The 26127-nt window shown below is 40.4% G+C and overlaps 1 protein-coding gene across 4 annotated transcripts in view; it reads left to right on the top strand.

Moving 5' to 3' along the window:
* Positions 1–3497: 3497 nt before the first annotated feature.
* The window catches only part of acsf3 (acyl-CoA synthetase family member 3), a 36600-nt gene continuing 13970 nt past the window's right edge, over positions 3498–26127 (top strand). The window contains exons 1-7 of one of the 4 annotated variants that reach the window (XM_044351497.1): positions 3498–4541; positions 6419–7233; positions 11060–11215; positions 15085–15239; positions 16405–16550; positions 21581–21678; positions 22041–22167. In XM_044351497.1, the coding sequence (XP_044207432.1) occupies positions 6517–7233; positions 11060–11215; positions 15085–15239; positions 16405–16550; positions 21581–21678; positions 22041–22167 (1399 nt within the window). In that variant the 5' untranslated portion in view covers positions 3498–4541; positions 6419–6516. Of the gene's footprint in view, positions 4590–4993; positions 5058–6418; positions 7234–11059; positions 11216–15084; positions 15240–16404; positions 16551–21580; positions 21679–22040; positions 22168–26127 lie in introns of those variants that run through there. The other 3 variants (XM_044351505.1, XM_044351491.1, XM_044351485.1) reach the window with 3 other exon arrangements.

Below are 26127 nucleotides of genomic sequence, written 5' to 3'. Positions count from 1 at the left end.
GGCACTGTCTCCCAGAGAACACACCACCCAAGCAGCCTGGCAGCCTCAGAGAGTATGAGCATGTGTGTACGGACGAGTGTGTGTGCCTGCCTGTATGTGCATGTTTGCAGGAGATGTACCAAGAAAGATGGCTGCCAAGTTTCTTTCCATGGCAGAAGAAATACATCAAAGGAAGTTGTGTATAGAGGATGTATGGGAAATGTAACTTTTCTTCTTCCATAGCCACATAAGTTAAACAGACATCAAACTTGACAAACAGTTGCATGGCTTTCAGGGGCATTATAAATAACCATCTCCTGATGTGAACTCTGAGATCATGAAACTATTTTTATCCAAATTGTATCATAAACATATTTAAAAAAAAAAAAAAAAAAAAAGGGGATGGAGGATGGAAAGACTAAATATTACATCTGGATGTAATATAGTGCAACCTTGCGCAACTTTAGCATGCTTTTCTGAATGAGATGCTAGAAGCTTTTCAATGTTCAGAGGCAGCAGATTGTTGAACATTCAGGACAAAGTTAGCGAGCTGAATTAGACTCAAGGAGCGGAAGTTGTCTGCTTTGGCAGAATAGTTTCCATTTCCATGTGTGGGAGTTGAAAGGGAAAATCAATATAAATCAATAAAGCATTAGTGGAAAGCCATCAAAAAATTCCAGAGTGATTTAAAGCTTTTTACAGCCCTGTAGGTCAGGAAGTTGGATATAATTTATTTAGGGTGAGTTACCTTAAGACTACAGTTAAATCAGCTTTATTACGTCCATCTGACCATGCTGTCTGCCTCAGTTTTTCAGAGAACATGTAAATTACAATGACAAGTTGCAGGCATACTGCATTCAAATAACCTTTACTGTTATGATGTTTATCCCCAGGAACTTTGGATGATATTTTATTTTAAAAAACTGAAGGGAAAACTTTTCTGCGGACAAACATATCTGCTCTCTAAGCAGCTTGAATCCAATATCCTGTGCCAACCCAAACAATGCAGACTCACAGCATACAGCCGCTTCAAATCCTCTGGTGGAGACATCTCTCTCTAAGGCCACGATGAGAGGCTCATATAAGCAGCTCATCAGCAGCCTGGTTGCCCATATGTGCCTCACACCCCACAGTCCCCAGTGGGTCCCAGCTCTGTGCAGTGATACCATCTCATCTGCCAACATGGACCACTTGGAAAAGCCCCAATCCCTCTTCTGGTTGGCCTATTCTGCCCTCACTGGCTAATGTTATGATCTGCACAGACAGTGCAGACAGTCTGTCCACCAAATCAAGTGTCCAATCATGGTTAGCCGTTAGAAACAGAAGAAATACATGCACATGCTGAGCAAGAGAGGTTAAGCAATGAATGAGATGCAGAGTTGTGATGGCAAGTGGAAATCAAGTGGGGTCAAATGAGGGCAGTAAACACACACATAAAAAGAAATAAAACACAGGTAATCCAACATTTTTACATACTCACTTTATAAGATTTATATATTTATATATTTATAACACAGACAGACATCCTTAACACACAGCATGACAAGGACTCAATAGCAGTGGTGTTTTGTCAAATCACTAAGGTGTGAATCCTCTGGGCCAGTATTGATGATGACATATGCTGTGGGAAGCAGACAGACAGGAAAGCAGGGTCCAGTGTCATATCTGCAGTGTGTGTCTGCAGGTCCCGCGCGGCGACGGTTCGCTTATCCCCCTGCCACCGCACATATGTTTGGGACATGGAACAGTTGGACGTGGCCGAGGGCTAAAATGGGTCAGACCGACACAGATGGAGGAAAAACTCCCACTGGGTCACTGTCAGATGACTAACACCCATAGAAAAAAGTGAGAGAATATGCGCTTGTGTGTATGTGTCTGTCTGAGTAACGGAGAGATGTAGTTGAATTTTGACAGATTTTAACAGCTTGCCAACAACATTTCTCTCTCTCAAAAACTGTAACACAAGTTTTGAGTTTTAAAATTGTGTCAGGAAGTGCTCAAGTGGCTGTGAGCAAACCACAAACTCTCGAGAAAGCCAGTGAATTTCAAGAATTGCTTCACATTCATATATGAAGAGATCCCAAAATATGAGCTAGAGTCATTCCTCATATTGTCATTTAATGCTGTAACTGTGATTACAAAAAAACAAACCAACATTTTTACAAAGTGCTGCTGCCAAACTTGGACAACATAACAGCTGACATTTGGGATAAATTGAAAGCTTTGGCTTTGCCCTGGGAACACTCCATGTGAAGGCTTCTCTACAAGAAAAATCAATTGAAAGTGCAAGAGAACCCAAACACATTTCTGGACAGACGGAGAGGAGCTGGCATTAAATGCAGCTCATTGATGAATCATCCAGTGTAGTATATGGTATATTCCATGACAAAGGGTAAAAAAAAGATAATGCAAAGTATAAAACAAAGCAACATTACATCACGCTGCCTATTATCGCTTAACTGTAGTCTTCCCAAATCAAGACATCACAAATTAAATCTTTATGAGCACATCCCACCAAGGTGTCGCTGGAAATTCTCCTTCATAAGTGGAGTGGAGTAATCTTCAGACAAAGCTGTCCTTATTCTTTCTCAGCAATCCGTAGTGTCACAGCTAAAATTTATTCAGAGCGCTTCAGGCAAATGTCCTTGGTTGTCAAAACCTCCATTAGAAATGGAATGTGAGGCAATAATTGTAGAGTTTAAAGGTCAGCCGTCCATTTGTTCATCATAAAATGGGAAAAAAATTCCTTTCAGTGTAATCCTTGGCTTCCTTTTGATTTGATCTTTCAACACTATTTCCCAACACAAAGAGACGGGCCGAAGCTAGCTAATGAAGAGCACTGAGGTCAAAATGCATCACCAATCTGAATGTTATGTTCCATTCAGTTATGTTTGTCTTTTGCCCTCTTAGTGCTTTTGTTGATTTGTGCACATCAAGAGGCTCTAATGAATATTTTTGCTTTTTGCAAGAGCTTCCAGTCGTCTGTGTGCTGTTCCTCTTCTTTGATGTGGATACAACACGTACAGAATCATTACAGTGCATCCTTCATCTTTCACCTCAAATGAACCATGCCATCACATGACACACGAGTCCCACTGCACCAGGATGCAAGCTATGTTGTCAACAATGCATTAGTATGTGGGTGGCATGTGCTCTGTGAGGCAGTCATATGTTTACAGTGAATCTCTTGGATGAAAGTCAAGTTTGCAGCTGCAGCCTCGGAATAATTCATCGCTCGCCTTTTTATCCGGGAGGAGCCACAGGTAGTTGATGAAGTGGCAGTGCCAAGACTCCCAACTGGCGAAGACGAAGCGCAGCTGCCGGGAGTCAGCGCGGCCAGATGCCGCTGCTGATGTACCATGTGTTCCAAGCAGGGCAACAGTGTGTTTGTGTGTGAGCTGGGGTGGGAGGGGAGAGAACGGAGCGCTTGCCAAGACATTCTCACATTGATGCCAACCTGACACATGCTTGGGTACTCCCCACGGTTTGTGTTACCATCTCAGCCTCTCTCACAGATCTGTGGGGGGTCCCCTCTTCCCCTTTTCCTCTTTTCCTCAGATGCAGCCCTTTGCCAAGATGGGAGTTGGCGCCTGCTTGCGGCCATCCAGCCCATCAGTGGCAAGATCCTTTCAGGTGGTCTTTGCTGAATGATGTGTTGGCAGCAGGCCATTGCAGCAGAATGCCAGCTTCTACTTACTATAGGTAGTCTGTCTTATCATGTTTTCGCCATAACCATTTCCATAACTCCTTACGGTAGCCATGTCTTCTCCACTAACCCTTGACAAATATATACAGTATATATGATGCCCTTTATTATCCTCCACTCTTCATCCATCCCTGCATGTCTCCAGTAGCTGTAAATAAGCCTCTGAATGGCTCAGATTCCAGTCCCCACATGTCAAAAATATGGCCAACTTCCAGGAAACAAATCCAAAAAACATCGGTCGCCTGTGTCTGATTTGATTTCATCGGAGACGACATTCGGTCATTTTTAGGTTGTATCCTTAGAAAATTCGGTAGTGCCATCTGTATTAAAAAGACTAAAGACTGTGCAAATGGCTACAAATAAAAGATTCTCTGTAAATTACATTGCTGCTGGGGTAGCATAGCATCCCCTTGAATAGCGCTTTCCCCATGAATGGGAATGAGTGGTCTTTGACGATACTATTCCTGAGAGTGGAGGGGAGTTCTCTGAAACAAAGGCTCCAATTTCGTTAGGAACATGCCATCCTCGTTTGCAGTGTAGGGGGTTTGGGGAGGGAAGTGAAAACTTTTTGAACGTGTGCCATGTCTGTACCATTCTCTTATCTGAGGCCCACGACTGCCAGCTGGCGGCTGAATGTGCCCACTTGCACTGTGATGATGAAGCCAGCCAAGCTAGTTGGCAAGCTGAATGGTAGGACTGGCATGTGATCTAGAGCCAAACACAGCTCTGTGTGGGGTGGCTGCATATATGCTACACCCTCCCTTCACATGACTCCTCTTTGGTGAGCAGCCTCTCCACTGGATCTGCAGGTCTTCAAGAATGGGAATGAATGCCTTTCTAACAACCACCAAGCTGAGTTAAGAACAACAAGATGACAGACAACAAAAGTCATGCTAGTCGCCCTGTAAGCAATTTTTTAAAAAAAACAAAAAAACAACTAGCAGGCTGTAAGGAGATTTGAAATTCCTGTGTTGCCTTAGGCATATAGTAATGTACAAAATGCTACATCAGACCACGTGTCATAAAGTAGCATTTAAACTTTAAAAAATATCAAAAAGGCCTAAAAAGACTAATTTTATTCGTCTAAACGCAACAGTTTAATGATTCTCATATCTCATAGCACTGTGTGCATTTAAATCATTTCATGCAGTGAAATGCCTTAAGTAATTAAGTACAATGTCATTAAAGAAAAGCTTTAGACGATTAAAACCTTTATTTTTACTGAATTGTTATTTACCACCGTGGTCGCCACACAGGGGCTGCGAGTTAGCTGTGGTAGGAACCAGTTAAGCTATATTCGTTTCATTCCGGAAAGATAATGCCGCTGCACCGTCCCTCACTACATAACGTACCGGCTTTTGTTTTCGGTAAGGTGAGTGTGAATTAAAGGTGACATATGTACAGCAAAACAATGGTGTTACGCAACTAATATGAATGTATCATTTATGGTAGAAACGAGATTAAAATACGGTAGCCTGTCGTTGCTTTGGCTTATGTCCGGTCAGCGTTTATACAACTTCAAACTGTCAGTAACCGAAATATTGTCAAATGTCATGGTAATAGTCAGCAGGTTGTTAAATTACTGGTGACGTTTTTTTGTACCGAATTTGTCAAAGTTACTGGCAAAAACAAATGAATTTTTTTTGGAGAGACACCACCGTCAAGCTCGTACAGTTTGGCTGTTACATGTCATGATTTACAGGCTGTGACAGAAAAGTTTACACATACTAAATTAATGTAACTGTCGCTGTACAATCAGGTTTACACAAGTCATAAAACAGGATAGACCAATGTTTGATCTTGTATGTTCGTTTTACGTGCTTGTCTTTGCCTTTTTGAACAGAATAAAAAGACATCTTAGGCTTAGACAGCAGCACCAGACTTTGTTGATCTGGCCTTTGTCATCTGGTTGTCATGTTTAAAAGTTGAATGAATGAATAAATGAATGTAAATTTTAAAAAATAAAATTAGATTTTAAAAGACCAATTAGTCCTGTTGATTATAGCCTAGGGAAAGTTGTCCTTAGACGTTTTGATTCTACAGTGCCCCTTTTTATTTATTCATTTTTGGATTTTTTTTTAAAGACATCACCCTCCTTTACAGTATGTTTTACAGTGTTACAATATTTTAGCAGATTTTACAAAGTTAGTTTCAAGAATGGAAAGAGTAATACATAAATAAAAAATAATATTTATAATAGTTAATATAATAGTTAAGTACAGTAAGAGTTTTCCACATACACAAATGCACTGGTTGTTCCATGAAGTCTAAAAGATGACCCCAGACTATAAAATTCATTCATTATTTTATACCTTACTTTGATAGACATAAAAACGTTTTTCTACAAAAACCTTTTTTCATTTAATTAAATAAGCCAAACCTTTCAAATATTAATAATATTGTTCTCTCAATACAAAGACCAGTACAAAAACTACAATTTTAAAGAAATCTTAAATTGGCAAAAATGTATGATTTTCATCAGAAATTGTCCGATTAAAGAAAAAAATTAAAGAGGGATGCAGCTTGTGGTACTTGACGGACACTTAGTATTACAGATACTTGGTGCTATGTACACCTTTTGGTCAGAACAAAAAGAATTTGGATTTGATCCCCAGTTGAAATTACAAAAAAAGCTAGAATGGGTTTCATGCATTATTCATGAAGTGGTTGTCAGTTTCTGTATGTTGTGAGAGAAAACTAAACTCACATACTTTTTTCCTTGTGAACTAACAGATTATGTCACTCTGATATGAACAAATGTGAGAGATTGGATGGAGCCATCATGACGTGAGGTTCAAACTCTGGATGGTCTGAACAGCTGTATCTCAAACATGCTCTTAGGACTTGTTGCTGCTCGCCACTCTCTGAAGTGGACCATCCCTTGCTGGAAAACCACTCTTGACAGAACTTATTGGCCCTCAGAGTCAGGGCAGTGGCTGCTGGGAACTGTAGTCCGGAGGAAAGCTCATAGATGGACTACCGTACCATCATCAAGGTTAAACCAGAAGCCCGTCTTTGCCAGAGCTCCAGCTTTTGGAGATAAGCTAGCTATCATAGACAGTAGCGGCAGCCACAGCTACAAGCAGCTGTATGGCAGCAGCTTAGGCCTTGCCAGAAGAATCGCCACTGCTCTCAACTCTGACTTTGGGGGTCTGGAAGGAAAACGAATCACCTTCCTGTGTGCTAATGATGCTTCCTATACAGTGGCACAGTGGGCAGCTTGGATGAGTGGCGGGACGGCGGTGCCGCTGTACCGAAAACACCCACCATCTGAACTGGAGTACATCATTTCTGACTCCCAGAGTTCACTGCTGGTGGCAGGGCATCCCTACGCTGAAACCGTGGAGCCCCTGGCACAGAAGCTTGGGCTGCCATACCTCACACTGCCCCCTACCTCTAACCTGGGCACTTTAAATGGGGCAGAGACAGAAGAGAAGGAGGCCACCATCACAGACTGGGCTGAGCGACCAGCTATGATCATCTACACCAGTGGTACCACAGGGAGACCAAAGGGAGTCCTGCATACGCACAGCAGCATCCAAGCCATGGTAAATGATGTCTTTTAAAGTACAATTACATGAGAGGCAAAGCAAATTACCTTCCACCTCCTTTTGGTCATAGACTTACAGGCTTCTAGTTTAGTGAAAAAGGTTGGTTCACAAGTTTGACATAGCAGAGGTGGCTACAGCTGGTGGACTAAAACAGCTGTAGCTAATCAAAGATAACCATCATGGGCTGTCTGTGTACCGACCATAGGCTCTGTTTAAAGATATCCTGTGGAATTTTCTTGTTAACAAACAAAGCTATGTTTACATTTACATTTTGTGCACCCTTGATGCCTAAAAACATAATGAGTGCATTTCTTTACCTCATAATACATTTGCAAAGTATTTTTTTTTTTAAAATAACCTCCATTGTTTACATACATGTTTGTTCTCTGCCTTTCCTGGCATGTTGATGCGTTTCTTGGTGCGTGACTAATCATCAATCGGTGGAATAGGATGAATCTGGCAGTTGGCATGTACATCATGTCACCTGTGACGCCCTCATGCCCCTGCAGAAGATACAAACAAAATGGGACCCACTCATGAAAACATTGCTTCATAGCTCTACTAGTGACCAAAACTCCATAGGGTACCTTTAACTGTAACAGGTTATGCTAAACAAAACATTGTTTCATAGCAATAAAGAAAAAGGAAGAAAAGTTTTCAATTTACTATTTTCGAGCTCATGTTTTAAATAATTTATAACAGCCCTTTAACATTTATAGTATTCGTTATGTTCTTGTTTTGACCTTATATCTCGGCACTTCAAACATTATCTTCCTTTTTTCAGTCATATTTAATACTAGAGGTATTGTGATTTACTTTACAGTGAGTTCACAATATCACTACTGTATAATACCAGTGTACGGACTGTTTGATACGGTATAATCCACCTTCCTGGTTTTTATAGCATTTATTAAACCCTAACTTCAGTCTGTGTGTTCTGTACAGAGATTCTCCAAATAGAGCGGAAATGATTTGTTTGCCACTTGACTGTGGCTGTGACTGGAGGTAACACATTAGTCAAAACTGCACACTGTCATCCCATCACAATATATGGACCTGGGTGTCTTTAAACTTCTCCTTGTTGATGTGTTCAGGTGCTTGTGAGAAGCTCAGACATTGGGGACTTGAAAGTTGGCCGCCAAATATCTACTTTTTAATGCGAGCAACTGTAAAATTTTTAATAACTTATTATTAGCATATATTATTTTGAAAAAAATGAAAACCAATGATGTCAAATAAACTGGGTAGCAAATCAGTATCAAAACGTAGGGTATTTGGTAAATGGCCAGGATTATGTAAAGAATACATGATTTGTTTTTCATGGGCTAAATTATTCAGTATTTAGATATGTTAAATAAGTGACAGCTAATTAATATTCCAGTCAAGTCAGATTATTTTATATTGCCCAAAATCACAAGTCCCTATATCTGAGAATTTAGTTTAGTCTTTCAACAGAATATGCAGTGATTATCCAGAGCTCCTCAAAATGATCAAATATAGACACATGAAATTATACACACGTTTGCAAGTGCAAGAAGTGTGTAGACATCCCCACATCACCCCTCCCCTCACTCCCATATCTGACTCTCTGATTAGTATCATTCCTCTTTTGTTCTAGTCTAGCTTTCTAAATAATCACTAATTTATGCCATTAAAGATCTCTTGAAGATTCCTCTGTATATTTTTAAAGCAAAATCGACATTTATGTCCAATAGTGAGGAAAATAAAATCACTCTCAACAAAGGCAGAGCTTCATTTGTCTATGGGTGACTGAGGGATGTGAGTGAGTGAATGATTAAGTGAGTCTGTCTGTTTTCCTGAAAGGCAACAACATCAGGTTGTCAGAGTTCCTGGAAAGCTCGAAGGCTCGAGACCAGTTTGAGGAAGGAAAATAAATTTCATGAATCACTTCCAAAATAAAGCTTAGATTTAAGATGAGACCATATAATCCCCATCTTCCGTTTACATCTTACATGTCTTTATCACTGTCTCCATTTACACTGAATGTTTTTCGTATAATTTTGGGAATTAAAATGCGTGCGATTTCTTCCGAGTGATTGGAAAAAATAAAAAAACATACACACAAAACCTTATTGTTAAGGTGCACTGTGTACGCAGTGTGTTTTGTGCATGATGTCAAAGGTGCTGACATCATGACCGATGTCAGATGAGTGCTGAATGCCATTTGATTGATCGTAAAAACTGCAATAACATCTGTAACCAAAGACTGCTCCACACTGACCTAGATGGCCTTGTTGTTAGTGGTGTGACCTCATATACCGACTCCCAGAGCAAACATTAACATGAGCTCCGCTCTCTGCACGCGTGCATGTTTCTGCAAGTGCGTCAGTGATTACCAGCTGTGATCTGCTCAGTGATTTTTGTATTTACATTCAGAGGCACGCAGTGGAAGTTTCACTGTTTCTAAACAAGAAAATATTACTCACAATAACACAATCAGATGAACACCTGTTCAAAACAATGCAATTCAATACTGGACAACTCTAAGGTACAAATTATCTTTGAGGTGCGTTAACTACTTTTCTCACACAGCCTCAACAAAATGTAAACAATATAAGCTTCTAATATCTCCACATTCACGGTAGTTTCGACACAGTACACTGCTAAACAATGTCAGAAGTGGTTTCAGGAACACAAGGATGATGTCAGATACTTTCCATGTCCTCCTTTATCACCAAATCGAATTCTAATTAAATCTTGATAGTTTTTCCTATTCAGAATTGAGGGTCTAAGGATCGTGGGTGTCATATGTTTACAGATGTAAAGCCTAATAAGACAAAGTAGTGATTTTGGTCTAAACTGACTTGACTAGAAGAAATTAACTTCCATCTCCTTCATTCCTGAAACAAATGGCTTATTTTCTGAGAGAAAAAGTCCAGTAATGCACTACACACAATTCAGGACTTGTACGACACCATATAACACTTATAATTTGGTATTACCTAGTAACAGTTGACTTTTTAAAAGCTGTTATCAAACATCAGACATCAAACATCATGCCGAGATACATGTTCAGAGAAGTTATGATCATGTTAATCATAGCTGCAGTGATTCAAAACATGAAGGGTAAAGAGCAGATTTTGGTGCTCTTTTTATACAGAATGTTTTCATCATGCAGGGAAAAATCCATTGTTGAAGAGACATATCTGTAAGTTGATTTCTACACTGGCGCAAGCCTCAGTTGACCCTTTTAGAAAGGTGCGCTCTCACATTCTTGGGCCTGAAAGTTTTAGTTCAATGCTTTTAGTATGCTCTGTCTATCATTGTTATTACGTTCTCCAACTGCAACCAAATTCATTGTTCACAAGAGTCTCTGGTCATTGTCAAAAGTCATCGTTGCAAATGGAGTAAATTACTAATTGAGGTATGAATGCAGTGGATTAAGGGGAAATAGGAACAAAAATTAAACAAGTAAATTACTTCACAACATTGCAGTACATCCGATACGTACATTTTGCAGAATTCTGTCTGTCACATGATCCTTGGAGTTACTTCACCAATATCCACCCCTCTTAAGGTCAAGGTTCAGGGTCAAAGTTTATTTTACTCATCCATAAAAACATGAAAATTATAGCGTTCCCATTACAAAACATAAGATATCCTCTCTTTCACTTTCAAAGCATACTAGTGCGGTGGTGAAAAATTCAAATAACTCTCAAAAATCAATTCTATAATTGTGGTAGTGAACCAAACAACAGCATGAAGGAGATTATCGTTACAAATATCTGCAGGAGTGGAATCTGATTGAGGTGACTTATTATGGAGATGCTGACCCCTTCTTTCCCTGTCACCCCCCTCCCAGGTCCAGTGTCTGGTTTCAGAGTGGGCGTGGTCCAGAGATGACGTCATCCTCCACACTTTACCGCTCCACCACGTGCACGGCATCGTCAACAAGCTGCTGTGCCCGCTCTGGGTGGGCGCCACCTGCATTATGCTGCCCGAATTCCAGCCTCAAAAGGTCAAGACTGCACTCTTTCTCCTTCTCACTCTTTCTCATGCATACCTTTCATTAACTTCTCTCTCGGTTGTGTAGCTGTGATGCTCGGGAGGCAACTATGAGAGCCAAATTGGCCTAAGAAGTACTTCAGATTTAGAAGTACTACATGGACAAAGTGTAGCAAGGTTGAAAAAGACTTTCAACTCTTTCCACATCAGTCCCTCTATCTGTAAGCCCATGCCTTTATCAGTGTTTCCCTCTCCCCTTCCCCTTTTCTTCTCCCTCCTTTCTCTTCACTTCATCTCCTCTCCCTCTCTCTTTCTATCACTCTCCCCTTCTCCTCCTCCTCCTCCTCCTCCTCCTCCCTCTCTGACTGTCAAACTAAGTGTTTGGGGCTCAGTGATGAATTGCCCTGTGTGGCTTTGTATCTGACCAATGCCGACTCACAGCGGGGGCTTAAGCAGCGGATCAATCGATGAGCTGACATTGAAGAATGATAGTGCTTCTTCGGCCAAGAGAAGGGAGGGGAAGATGGGGTGCTGTGTGTGTGTGTGTGTGTGTGTGTGTGTGTGTGTGTGTGTGTATAGGTGTGTGAAGGTGTGGCTTTGGAACATATAGGAGTGTAAATGCATGTGTTCTCCGATGTATGTGTGTTTTTGTTTTTTACGGAGGGACCTCCACAGCTTAATGGCAGCGAAACGGTCTTTGAAGGACATATGCGTCTGTCAGCAGGGGTATTGCTACACGATCATAGCTATCAGTATTCGACTGTTATCCCTGACCTTGTGTACCAAACCACAAACCCCTTCTCTCACCCTTAGAAAAAAGCCTTTATTCTCCTTCTCCTGAAGTTACAGTACATTGATGACGTGATCAATAGTCTGTCTCTTCTATCTCCTAAGATCTCTGAAGGGTAGCCTAGGCAGCAGAGGCCGGCATTGATTTTTTTTTTTTTTTTTCCTTCTGATTTCGCCTGGAGATAGTGACAAAAATTTTCAGTGCAGGAATTGTGATCGGCTAAATCGTAGATATGTCTATTTCTAGTGTGCTATTGTAGACTGACTGAGGTAGGTACCCTCACAGCACTGGGTAGATTTTATTTCTTAATTTGAATCCTCATCGGATACTTCATCATGCAGCTAGAAACACAGGAAAATGATTCACCAAAGCATTTACACATTGTGAACTCAGACGTCATATCAAATACAAAAAAAACAAAACAATAGTTGTGATATTTACTAAGAGGGTGAGATAACACATCTAGGGCTGCAGCTAATGATTAATTTCATTATCAGTTCAACTGAGGATTATGTTCTCAATTAATCAATTAATTGATTGGTCTGTAAAATGTCAGAAAATTCATCACAATTAGAAAAAAAACACAATTTCCTGAAGCCTAAGGTGATGTCTTCAAATAACATTTTTTTTTGTCTGACTAACATTCAAAACCCAAATATGTTCAGATTACTATAATATAAGACAAAGAAAAGCAGCAAATCTTCACATTTATGAAGCTGGAACCATCAAATATTTGATGTTTTTGCTTTAAATAATTAATTAAATGATTAACCAGTTATCAAAATAATTTCTGATTTATATTCTGTTAATCAATGCATCAATTCAGGTAAAAAAACACTTTACTTATTAGGAGTTATAATTGTAGGTAAAACTTAGATCTAACATCTACACACAGTACAAAGATACTAGCCAGAAGAATTTTCAGAAATCTATCTACCCTTTGCTCCTATGATTCAAAGTCAGCATGTGGAGGAATAAAGCATCTTGACTCTGTTTCGCATTGTTTAAAAAACTAAAATTCTTTGGCTTGGGGTAAAGGTCAACTTCTCAAAGGTTTAGAGGCCTTAACTAAAACAGCTCCAGTCTGATTTTGATCAAATTTGGAGGGATTCTGTGTCTTGGTACATTTATGTAACATGGGTATAAGGCTGGATATGGTTTGAAATGTTTGCACATGGTCTTCTACCAAACTCAATTTTCTTTTAACAAATCATCATAAAACTTCTCAAATGCATCAGTGTTTAATTTTGTCCTTAAGCAAAACAGCTGCACAAGCTTTCCTGTGTAAAATACAGACCAAAACTTTCAAAATAATGATGTAAATCAGGAAATATCAAATCAAAGAATATTTTAAATCTAAACATACCAGCTTTCAATACTTGACAGTTTTTGATACTCAGCACTACCGCCACATATTGGTCCGTATCCAAAAAGTATTGAGGTTCAGTTTCCTGTCCTTCTCAGGAAGAACCAGCAGTTGTATTGTACAGTAATCCCATGTTGAGTGCAGGGCTCAGCAGCTCACAGAGTTGTTTAGGATGCAGGCCGTGGCTCTGGGTTCTCACCACATCCTGTCCCCATAGGTGGAAGCCAGCTCTTTGACAGACATAAATTGCCTTCCTCTCCCCTCCATGCTGGTCTTGGTGGAAGCGCTCCACTGCACTTGACAGACACCACCCAGAATGGTCAGGGCATGCTCGGTTAATAATCCTTCCCTCTGAACTAAGTTTTATTCTCCATGTGCACAGGTACCAGACACACCCACCTTTTTAGGATCAACTTGTAATGATATTGTGAGAAATGGGATAGAGATCTGATTAGACTGTCAACAAGTCTTAATTTTATCATCTTTATTGGTCGATATATTTCAGTATGTTTGTTTATTAGATGCAGAGTAGATGAGAGGAACAGAGGTTAGCAGTGAATAAATTAGGTGAGTCTACAATGAGGTGACTCAAAGGAGAAGTGGAAGGAAGAGTTTAGAAATTTGCCAGCACATTAAGAAGGATGCGGTGGTAGGTGAGAGGGATGATGGGATAGTCTGCATCTTTCTATATGTGAGTATGTGTCTAGGTGTGTGTGTGAGCGAGAGAGAGAGAGAGAGACTGCAGAGGCAGTGAAGCAAGAAATTATGAAATGGAGAAAGACGGTAAGTGAATGTGAGATAGGGAGGGAAGAGGAGAGGAGAAGGGAGAAAGAAAGATGAAGGGAAGATGTGGGGGTCAGAGAAGAAAGTAGAGAATGAAAAAGAAGCACTCAGGAAATTGAGGTAGAATGAAAGAAGAAGAAGAAGTGAGAAGTGAGGATAAGTAGACTGAGAGGGGAGGGGAGACAGCTGGGGAGGAGCGTTTGTCTCCCAGGGGGGAGACGGGACTTAGAGAAGCTGTCGTTCACCTTCACTTAATTCATGCTGTCGTCCCATCCTCCCATCGTCTACTGTGATACAGCCAGACTGTGTGTGTGTGTGTGTGTGAGAGGGATGAGGTGGAATGGGTGGGGCGTAGTGTGTAAAATGACTTTGTCCTTGAACAAGGGAGTTTATGTGTTATTTGAACAGTATTTTTATATGCGCATGTAGTTCATGATTCATGTTTATGTCCATTAACGCCTGTGTGTGTGTGTGTGTGTGTGTGTGTTTAACAGCAGCATGCTTGATGCAGTGGGGGGCATGAGTATCTCCTTCTACCGAGTCAAGAAGCACATTTGTCAAAAGTAGCTGTACAGAAGCCCTTTTAACTGGCCGATGTGCCAGTTCTGCCCCACAGCAGTCTGCTGTTTTCCTCCCCCTGACCTTTCTAAATCTTGACTTTTTTTTCTTTTCTTGTTTTGGCGTTGTGTTGACAGGTTTAATATGAGGCTGCTGCCTGGACCTTACTCTGCCATTTACATCAAATAAAAGAAACAAAATGGCACTTTTTGATATCACAAATACTCTAATGGAATGAATGTGGATGTAATCATTTCTATTGCATGGTCCCGTCCATCAGCCTGTCCTTATCTCCCTCTTCCTTCTGCCCTCATCAGTCATATTTTGTGCTCATCTCTCTCTCTCTGTCTCTCTTTCTCTCTGTCTCTGTCTCTCCGCCTCTCAGGTGTGGGAGATGCTGTTGAGCTCCAAGGCCCCCCTGGTTAATGTGTTCATGGCCGTGCCAACTATCTACTCTAAGCTGATCCAGCACTATGATCAGCACTTCACACAGCCTCATGTCAAGGACTTTGTCAAAGCGGTCTGCAAAGAGAGGATCAGGTAGTAGCTGTAAGATCTAACAGAGACAGCTTATTTGTGGGTAGATATACTGTATTTGTAGATACACAAATGTGTGCACATACAGAAATATGTGGGGAAAAATATGACAAGTTTCTTCCATACAGGGTAAAAAGGCTCACTGAAGAGTGTAATGATTATGAAAATGATGTGAGTCATATGTGTCATATCGCCCTCGCAGTCGCCAGATCTGATAGACAGATAGTGCTCTCCACCACCACCATCAAAACCAACAAATGAGGGAATATCTTTTGGAGGAGCATTGAGGTTCCTGGTGGCTCAACACGTTACTAAGATGCCTCATGTTTCCTTGAATTTGTCACCAGTCTGTACATATATACATATTAGAGTAGCTATTAGCTACTGGGGGCATTTTATTGCCCTGCAATATATTTAGGCATCTGTTTTTCAGCGACAGTATACTGAATCATGTAGCATAGGGCTGCAACTATTAAATTAAAAATGAATAAATTAATTTATTTTCATTGTCAATTCATCTGCTGATTATTTTCAGTTAATCAGTGTTAAAAAAATGGTATTCACTATTTCTCAGAGGCGACGGTCATGTCTTCAGTTTGTTTGTTTTGTCTGCCTAAAAGCCTAAAATGTTAAGATGTTCTATGTACTGTCATATATGACAAGGAAAGACAGGAACATTTGAGATGCTACAGCCATTAAATATTTGCCATTTTTGCTTGAATATCAGAATAGTTGCAAATTAATTTGTCAATTGACTAATCAATTTTTTGACTAATCATTGCAGCTCTAATGTAGTAACACATCTGCAGCTTATTTTGATTCCTTGATTTTGTCATCAGTGTGGTGTGTGGTGTCTGCAGTATTCTATTTGGTTGACTCTGTGATGCCAGTATTTTCTACTTCTTCATTCTTCATACTGTACATGTTTGATTATTCATCAAAAAACGGAATTATTCTCACCTGGAGCACTACAGACATTCAACTCATTGACTCCCACCAATCACCTATACATCACATGTGAATGTCTGACAATGCAATAAATAATATGCCTGGAGGATATTAAAGAACGCCTCCATGATTATCTGAGATGCGTTTTGCCCAAACTTTCAAGTGCATCATTACTCTGAGTCCCTGAGTGGTTTTCTGACATCCAGCCTTCTCTCTTCAGGCTCATGGTTTCAGGCTCAGCTGCTCTCCCTCTGCCCACTCTCCAACGCTGGGAGGAGATTACAGGACACACACTGCTGGAACGCTATGGCATGACTGAGATCGGCATGGCGCTGTCCAACCCTCTGAAGGGCCCACGCATCCCAGGTACTTAGGTTTGACTGACTGAATACACACATACACATGCGCACACTCACTTTGATATGGAAAAGGATATTTTTAGGGTGAGGCGAGTAAAAGTAAGATAAAAACCAAAATATAAGGGCACACTCACACCAATTCTGTTTCAGAGTTGTTCATTCTGAGTTCTTCACTCTGGTGGATAACGATAATGCTATTCAACCTCAGGTGCCATACCAATAAAAAGCACTAAGACAGCTGAAAACACAGGTCTTCTTCCTTTTCCAAGCAACTTGTGGTGATGTTTGGAGGCAAGTGATTGATCAAGAGGCAGGAAATGAAACCAGAACACAAGGTTTGACATCTAACAATCAGCAGTTACTAATTAATTAAATAAATTACAGTGGAGAATGCAGGTGGAGTGCATAACCATAGCACTTTACCAGGTTACCAAAACTCAGTCAGGGGCAAAAAGGCCTTACAGGTGTCTGTCTGTCTGTTATTTGCAAACTTTGAGCGAGGGCCATCAAGTACCAAAATCAATAAGTCTTTCAGCTGAGCTAGGTGTTGTGCTTTCTAGTCACACCTCCATTGCTGTGATAGTATAATAAGACTGAACACAGTTTCACCGACTGTAATACTAAAGATGCTTGGATTGATCACAGTCAGCAGTCAACCTCTCCTACAAATGGAGGTAGCCTATGTGAATGTGGGTGTTGAAATTTGTCATGATAGGTTTTTGGAGAAAGAATTACCATCAACATTAACACTTTTGTCCGTTGTTGCTTGTGTAAGGATAGGTTCACAGTTCTCCAGGTCTGTCTTAAAACTGAACAGTTAGGTTGCTCGTATGAAAATATATAAAGACTGTAACTTTGTAAAATATCCACTTGATTTGACTGACTTGAAGTGGATTTTGTCCCTCAATGAAAAGTGCATTAAAGGGATCTTTTAATGGCCAATATGAACAGAAGAAAAGATTACAGCAAGCTAAATCTGTTTAAGTGTTCATATGGGCACCCTTATTGTTTCAAGACAGACTTTAAAAATAGTGAACCTATCCTTTAAGTCCTACAAATTTGTCAGCTTATGATTGTCATCCGACAAAGACAGAGCATGAGGCTTTCATTGAGATGAATTCAAATGAAAATGACGTGATGGAGCAGACGCTTGTGGATTTTACTCTCTGTTTTTTCCAAAGTTGAAGTTTAAGGTTGGAGCATTTGATGAAAGCACATCCCCCAGTGTGGTCTTGGTGAGGTGTAAGGTATCTATTAAAACAGGGCTAAGTTTGAATTTGATTTTAGTTCAAGCTAGAGCTTTTGTTTCAAAGGTATTTTGATTAGTGTATTTCAATATGTTGCTGAGACAGGATAAGATACCAGAACTTCATGCTACACTATGTCCTGGAAATTATTTTTGGCAAAATCTGAAAAACAGTGAAATCCTTTTACACACACTACAGCATTACTGGCCGTGTTTTCAAAAGTAGTTTTGACCAACTGTAACATGACCACAGACCCGGTAACTTTTCTCTTTTTAATCTCTCAAATATCTGATGTTTTTCAGCACTACCCGACAGTTCGATTCAGTGCTTCGGCTTCACATATTGTGTTTTGATCATAGACGGTTTTCTCTGGTGTGATGTCAGGTAAAACCCCATGATCCCAACTACACCTCCCTCACACATGCGGAAACAAAAGCAAGGTCTGGAAATTAGGTCAGACTAGTGTTGGTTGCTTTCTTCTCCTTTCTCTTCCTCTCTGAGCTCCTTTATTCTCCCGTCTTCTTCCGTCCTCCCCCTCTATTTTTTTTTTTTTTTCCTTCCTGTTCCCCAGCCAACTCTCCCTCTTACAGGTAAGGCTAATTGGCTTGCAAGTGGATTGGGTAATCCTCTGTCTGCTGTTTTGTTGTGGTATTGTTTTGTTTGTTTGACAGGTAATGTTTGGCATAAACTGAACAGGCTGGGTTTGATTCCTCTCAGGTGATTATTAAGAACGGCTTCAAGAGGTCTGTGGTTTTATTGATGTTTCCACGGCAGTACATTTGTCAGAGATGTGTGTATGTAGGTGTGAGTGTATGTGGGCATGAGTTTGTGCCTGTTTGAGTCAGTGTGCTCCTGTCTTGTCTTTAAGTAGGTTAAAATGGATCAATAACAACCGCAAGAAACACTCTCAGAAGAGTAGAGGAGTGGAGTCACCCTCTCTCTTTCCCACTCTTACTTTCTTTTCTTTCTGTCCCCTGCCAGCTAAGTGGCAGACAACACAGCTCTTCTTAATACACCGTATTGGCAGCAATTTTATTAATAATATTCTACTTTATGTAGGGCGTCTATCTGGCCTGATTTTTATTGTGTAGCTTACAGTTTTGGAACATTCCAGATTAACAGCAGTGTTGCTTTCTGGGTCATATTGCCCTCGTTGAGATGTAAATATGTGAGATGAGTTCATCCTTGTTCTTTCCATCTCATTATTATCTCACCCTTTTATCATCTTTTTTACTCTTTTTCTTCATACTTCCTTTGCGTCTTTTTTTTTTTGTCCTCTCACTTACATTAAGGAAAGAGACCTTTTCATATTTCACCACAGCATCACACCTTCCCGCCTTCAGTCTGTCTTCCTTGTGATGTCCGGTCACATTACTGTCCAGCCTTTTCCTCTTTTTTGTATTTTCTGTTAAAAATATGGCGATGTTTTATGCAATTTAGGCCTGAAAAGTAGTATTTCATCAATTTCTTGGGAGAATATCTCCTATTGACCTTTGTCATGTTTCCTCTGCTCCACACATACCTTTTCCCCGTCTAGGTTGTAGCATTTATAATTTTCCTGTACTCTTTGAATAGGCAATCACTCTCGACAGGTTGAAGAACTCAAGGAAGACTACATCTACATCTACATCTACATCACTTCACCCCATTAGAGGAAACCAGGACAAGGAGCTGAGAGATTGACCCTTTTTGGGTTTTGTAATCTCTTTTTTTACCAGCCTTGTTTGAAGTTTAAAGAAAAATTATTTTTATTAGAACTCGAGTCTTATTTTTATAGTTATGGCCATCTTTATCATTAACAAGCTTGTCATTATAAGTCCAAGGGGGCAAAAACATGAGCAGTCAAACAGTCAGACAGGTTTTAAACAAATCGCCACATTAGTCAAACAAATCTGGAAAAGAAAAGAAAGACAAATGGTGAAGGTAAACAAGTAAAATTATTACCCTAGTGCTCACACGTTTGGTTTAAGCTCTAAATAAAGTGGTTTAGATAATCTGGCTCAACTTTTGGCTTGTTTAAAACCTTTCTTATTGTCTGACCTTGTTTTGTTTTTTTTTTCTTTTTTGGACTTTGTTGTAGCAATATCACAGTATTCCCAGATCTCAGCAGTTACTGTAGTGAATACAATGTTATCATAACTGATCGAAAATGTGGACAAAATCGTGAAAATAATTGGTTTTAATAAACCATAATTATCCTTTAAAGACATATCCTTTTGCAATACTTCACACGTTGCCTGATCATTGACATTGATTAGCACAACTCTGACAACCTTGATCTTAAAGAGGGCATCTTTGATTCAGATGACCCATATTGACAGGCATTCACCCTGCTGAAGTGTCCTTGAGGAAGACATTAAATGTCTACTTACCAGCTGCAGCTGGCCCTGCACTCTATCCTCCATACTCTGACTCAGTATATTAATGAAAATAAGATACCAGAGCCACCTTGTGCTTTAGGTGTCAATTAACCTTGTTCACACTGTCCACAGCAGATCAGGTTGCAGCGATCATTATAAGTTGGCAAGATTCAGCTTGTCTAACCTTCCGACTCACGCGTGTTTGTTATCCTGCTTGTCCACCGAGGAGCAATCTAGTTACTTTTGCAGTCAGTTGGTTTTCCTTGCTGGATCGCATGCAAGTGATGGAGGGTGTGTGATAGACATTGCCAATCAGGACCAGAGTGGATTAGATCAATATGAAGTGAGAGAATCACTCTTTAATCAGGACCTGACCTGCTCTTTATTGGGAGAGAAATGGTCTGTAAAATGGCATAATAGCCTTAAGGTACAGGCACACACACTCACACACATAAACACAGAGAGAAAAGAACACTAAAACCTTCTTTGTGTATCCCCTGTTCACTCTTGGCTTCGATTACTTAAATCATACTTGCACACATACAATGATGGAGACTGCAGGTGATGTCAGCACATGTGAGAATTTTACATTTTATATGCATGTTTTACACATTTCTCATTATTTGATCCACTTAAACATTGCTGCAGCTCCACAATTACTTCATTTTTGACACCCAGACCAAAATTTGTCAGCTCAGTTTTAACATTTTTATGCTAACTGCGCTAGAATAAAAAGCCTTGTCAAGGACTCAGCAGTAGTTAGGACTGAGGGACTGAATACTATTGTCAGTGCTTTTTTTCAGAAACAGCATGAAAATAAAGAGCAAGAGTAGAGACTGGTTTTTAAGTGAATGGTTATGGAGGTCTAAGGAGTATTATTGGCGTTGTGTCAGAGGAGGAGTGATGTTGTTTTTTGGGTTAATTTCCAGGTTATAGATACTGTAAGTAAGTGTTAAACTCTTAAAATTGACAAAACGGTAAACCCTGGAGTGTGTTCTCTCAGACAAGTGCAACACTATCATCCCAAAAACCTGTGCTCCTATGTGTAAGTTTACTTGATGTTGGTGAAAACAGCTGCATCAGGCATTGCTCCTGAAATCCCTAACTGTCCAACTAAGCTGACTTGCGGTGACTGAGACGAATGGCTTTCGGTTTACAGTGTTTTACAGGCTCAGCAAGCCATTTAGTGACCAGTTATGCCCTGTAGATAGAGGTTAATGTCATTCTGGAGGAAAGCGCTCCCACTGTGGTAGAAATCCTTCACGAAGGGGTGATGACAATCACTCCACTGGTTATTGCTATTGTAAGTGTTAACCTTCTGTAAGAGGATGAAAAATCATCCTGCCCTGCTTCCAATAAACTTTTCCCTTTCTATTTATATGTTTTTTTTGCGTTTGTGCTTATGCTTGTGTGTGTTGATGTTTTCCCAGGGGCTGTAGGGTTGCCACTCCCTGGTGTGGACGTTCGGATTGCCATGAATAACACGACCAACACCACTATTGTGGAGGGAAACCACAGAGAGACTCAGGTGATTACAGAATAAATAAATAAACAAATAAATAAATAAAAGTGCAAAACTAAGCAAATTAATTTATAGTCACTGGATTAAAAACTAAAAACATAAATACATGGAACAAATTGATGTAATGCCTCTCATATTATTGTGCAACCTAAAATATGGATGATGTTGGCATATTTAGTAAATTCATATAATTTATGGGGTATATTAGCTGTATTTATTACCCAAAAACAGCATTTTGCTTCCTAACTAAGGAATCAACTCAATGGTAATTTAAACTTTTTCTTCCCTGTTTTATACTGCACTCAACTCTATTAAACTGTCTACTCCATCTATCTTTGTCTTCTTCTCTTTCTGTCAATATACCACAGGTACGTCCAGGTCTGGAGGGGAAGGAAGGGGAGCTCCTGGTTCGAGGTCATTCTGTCTTTAAGGAGTACTGGAATAAACCTCAGGAGACCAGAGAGTCTTTCACTGATGACGGCTGGTTCAAAACAGGTACCAAACACTTCTACCTTCTCCCCCTTCCTCCCTCCCTCATTGCTTTTCACTCTTTAAGTCACTCTTGAGCACTGTACATGCTCACACACATTCCCTTGGAGAGAGTGCATTCTGACACTAATTGCATCTACATGAGTCGTAACATCAGAGGGATTCACAGGAGGAGCAAAGATGTCAAAAGACTTTTCGTCTGTGCAGCCGACTGCATTTTCAAGGCTCGATTTTAAACACTTAAAAACCAAGAGTCCAGTCCAGGAAGCACTCACACTCACATACTGAGTGTGTGTGTGTGTACTGTATGTTTGTGTGTGCACATTTTGGGCGACTATGAGGGAGTGATAAATGGACTGTGTGTTTTTGGTGCTCCAGGGCATTTTTCCTCCTAAGTGGTTGTGACTGCTCAGGGTCTTGAGGAACCAAGTATTGCTCTCTCTCTCCCTCTCTTTAGAGTGTGTGGGGTAGCACAGAGGGGAGCTGTCATCAGAGGCTCTCTCTCCCTGCAGCCGCACACTTCTCTCTCTGCCCCCCAAAGGAGCTGTGCTTTACTGCAAAGCCACAGGGAGACAGGTGTTAGTTTGGTGTGGGGGCAGTGGGGGAGAGGGAAGCGATTGGAGCTTTGAATTATCATGTAGGCGACAGGAAATAAGAGCCAGAAGCAAAGAGTGGGGGGAAAAAGCTGGAAGTTGAGCTCGGAGATGTGGTGGAAAGGTTAGAAAGAGTCAAGCTACAAAGAGTGGCATGTAAGGCCCCAGAGAGAACCGGGAATGGACGAGGTAGGGATGGGGATCTGGTGGTGGTGCAGGGGGAGGAAGAGGAGGAGGAGGGTGAAAAACAGCAAGCAAGGAGCAAGAGATGGAGAGTGAGGCAGTGGGAGAGCAGGGCAGAGTGTGTTTAATTGGCTTTGCAGGCTGGAAGGACAGAGATCCAGAGCACAGCACGCTGCTGTCACACTCCATTACAGCCACTGGCCACATAATGAGAGCCCGCGCAATCAGCTCCCCACAGACCAGTCCCTCCAGCCACATACACACACAAACACACACACACACACACACAACATGGAGTACTTTATAGGAAACTATCAAGCATGTTCCTTGCTCACCCACCTGCCTGTGTTCCCTGACTCCCACTCAAACCCTCACACATAAAGAGTTGTGAAGTGGGAAGAGTTATTTCCTGTTTATTTTCTACATAGACAATGTTAGGTGAGGGGCAATTGAAAGCACTGACTCTCACGGTTAAATCATCAGGTGAAAAAGAAGAGCAAATATTCGAAATATGTGCAGAAGTTTTTCAAGTTCTGTTTTCATCCTTCACACAAATATTTTGTGTGTGTACAACCTAATGCAACACCATGAATGCCTTTGAGGAGAGACTATCCAAAAGTGTTGCGATTCGACATGTCTCACTCCTCTCTATGACAGAGGTGTGGCCATGGTATTAACAGGTATTAACACTTTTGATTTAGGTGTATAGTCAGATGACACTTCCTACAGACTAGTTCATTTCAAGCATACTACAGCCTTTAAAATTCTATTTGTGCTCTGGTAACGATGAGCAAAACCTAAAGATTTTGCTTTGTAGACACCCTATAAAGTATTCAACAGTTTAAATTACCTCGCTTTGGCATTTCTGGTCAATGTTGGATGAATTTGGCAGTTATAGTGAGTGGTTCTGTTCCTAGTTTCAATAGTTTCAAACCATTCACCATACCAAACTCACAAAAAAAACATAATTTCTCAGAAATGCAGTTGCAATAATTAAAGATCCTCTCCAACATGTATTAAGACCAAGCAGCAAGCTCCAGTTCTGAAAGGTGAAGCCAATGCGGAAGCAATTTAAACCCGCATTCTTTCTAATGGCCAGCAGGGGGGTTACATTGGTTACAAAAAGAAGTCCAATTGTATAGAAGTCAATGGGAAAATGACCCTACTTCTCACTTGATTTATCATCTCAGTGAACACTTTCCTAATGAGTTTATGGTCTCAATCGCTAGTATCAAGTCTTCTTCAATGCAGCATGATGTTCATTTTGTAAATTATGGTCCCATTTAGAGTAAAATAGACAATAGAGCAGGGCATGCTTTAGGGCACAGCTACCTTTTAATTGACAAGTCACTACCACAGTGACAGTGCTGGTTAGGTAACATAACCGTGTTGTAACTCCAGATTAGAATAGGAGTATAGGCATAGCTGTCGTAATTTTAGTGTGTTTTCATTTCATGAAAGTTCATCATTTGGTTATACTAAAAGACCCTCTAAGGAGTCAGCTGTTTAGTTTTTCCAGTAAGTACATTTTGTTTTAAGCCTGTTATTTGCTAGCCAAGATTAGCAATTGCATTACCATTATCACAGTTAACCATAGACTGTAAATGCACCGAGCTAACTAGGCTTGCAGCTAGTAGCTAGCGTTAGGGTGAGCTCCATCCTCTCATCCATGTATGGTCATTTCTGGCTCCAAAAATCCAAGATGGATGCCGAACTCAAGGTTTCAAAACAGGAGTCCACAAACCAATGGGTGACGTCACAGTGGCTATGTCCATTATTTTTTTTACAGTCTATGATTAAGACATAAAAATACTCATTATTGTGTCTTATATGTCTTATAAAGTATAATTACCTCTTTAAAATACCTAAAATTACATCTCCTTCTTCTCCCTCATTAAAAATTCCACAATCTATGAATATGCAAATATGTTTCATTTCAAAGGTTTAACTGCTGGACATGAGATGCCTTCTCCTTCACCATCAAGTTCATTCTCTATATATGTGCACTGGGGGCTTTCCACATCACATCACACATGTGAAAGCTGAATATTGGACCAGGATTAGCTTCCGAAGTAGTTGTAATGTCACAAATCCTGCTCATAGGCCCACCCCTGAAAATCAGATTTTCAATGAACACAGAGAAAATTCTTTGAAACTAATGACCATAACATAAACCTATATTTTCATTACATTGTTATTATAATTATTATATAAAAATTATATTAAATTCTACAGTACGTTGAACATTTTAAATATTTCAATAAAAGAAAACTTTGAATTGGGATTTTACAGTGGGGAAAAATACTTCAGAAACCAGCAGCTCTCCCACTCAACTCAGACATAATGAGACACATAGTCCACACTTACACACTTGATTTACAGAAAGACACATATTTACGTGGAGAGTTAACTCCCACACAAGTTACTCTTGTCCACACACACTAGTGTGCCGTGTCCACACAAACCCCCTCAGTGTGGATATGTGGACATCTAAGTGTTAGATGGGGACCCCTTGCACTTAACCCTCTCCTTAGCTTCCTACCTCCCCTCTCACACCTGTACCCTTTTTACCCTTACACCTGCTCCCTGTTTCACACCCCACCTTTCTCCCTAACACTCTGTCTCATCCTCACACTTCCATCTCTGACTTGCTAACTCTTAGCTGATCTCTCGTCACCTTCCCATGGAGCTTTTTGTTTCTCATTTTATCTGCATCCTCCCGGATTTGACCTTCAGGTCAGGGAGTGAAAATGACAGGTATTCAGCACTACGCTGCTTTTCAGACATATGACTAAGATGTACTTGATGTACTACAGAATCTAAAACTCGTGGGATTTTTTTTTTTGGATAAACCAGCAGAAGTGCTTTGAGTTTAAAGAAAAAATCTATTGCAGTTGAATATGTCTGTAAAATCATCCTGTTTGCGCTGCACGGCAGACACAGAGTAGAAGATGAGGTCTGACAAGAAAAGAAAGCTAACGGAGGATCCTGACAGGCAAAGGACATGGCCAAAGAAAAGTGGAGTGTAAAAAGCAGAGAAAGGAGTGTGAGTTTAGATCAATAAGCGCGCAGCTGGCCAGAGGTGTCTACTCTTGTGCGAGCGGGTGCTGCGTAGCATGACTGGCAGCTCTATAGGGAAGCTGTCACCTTCTCTTGAGTGCTCTCTCTTTCCACTCATCTTCACAAACAT

This window comes from Thunnus albacares, chromosome 1, assembly GCF_914725855.1.
Source record: "Thunnus albacares chromosome 1, fThuAlb1.1, whole genome shotgun sequence".
NCBI classification, from domain to species: domain Eukaryota; kingdom Metazoa; phylum Chordata; class Actinopteri; order Scombriformes; family Scombridae; genus Thunnus; species Thunnus albacares.
This window is presented reverse-complemented; position numbering and strand designations above follow the sequence as displayed.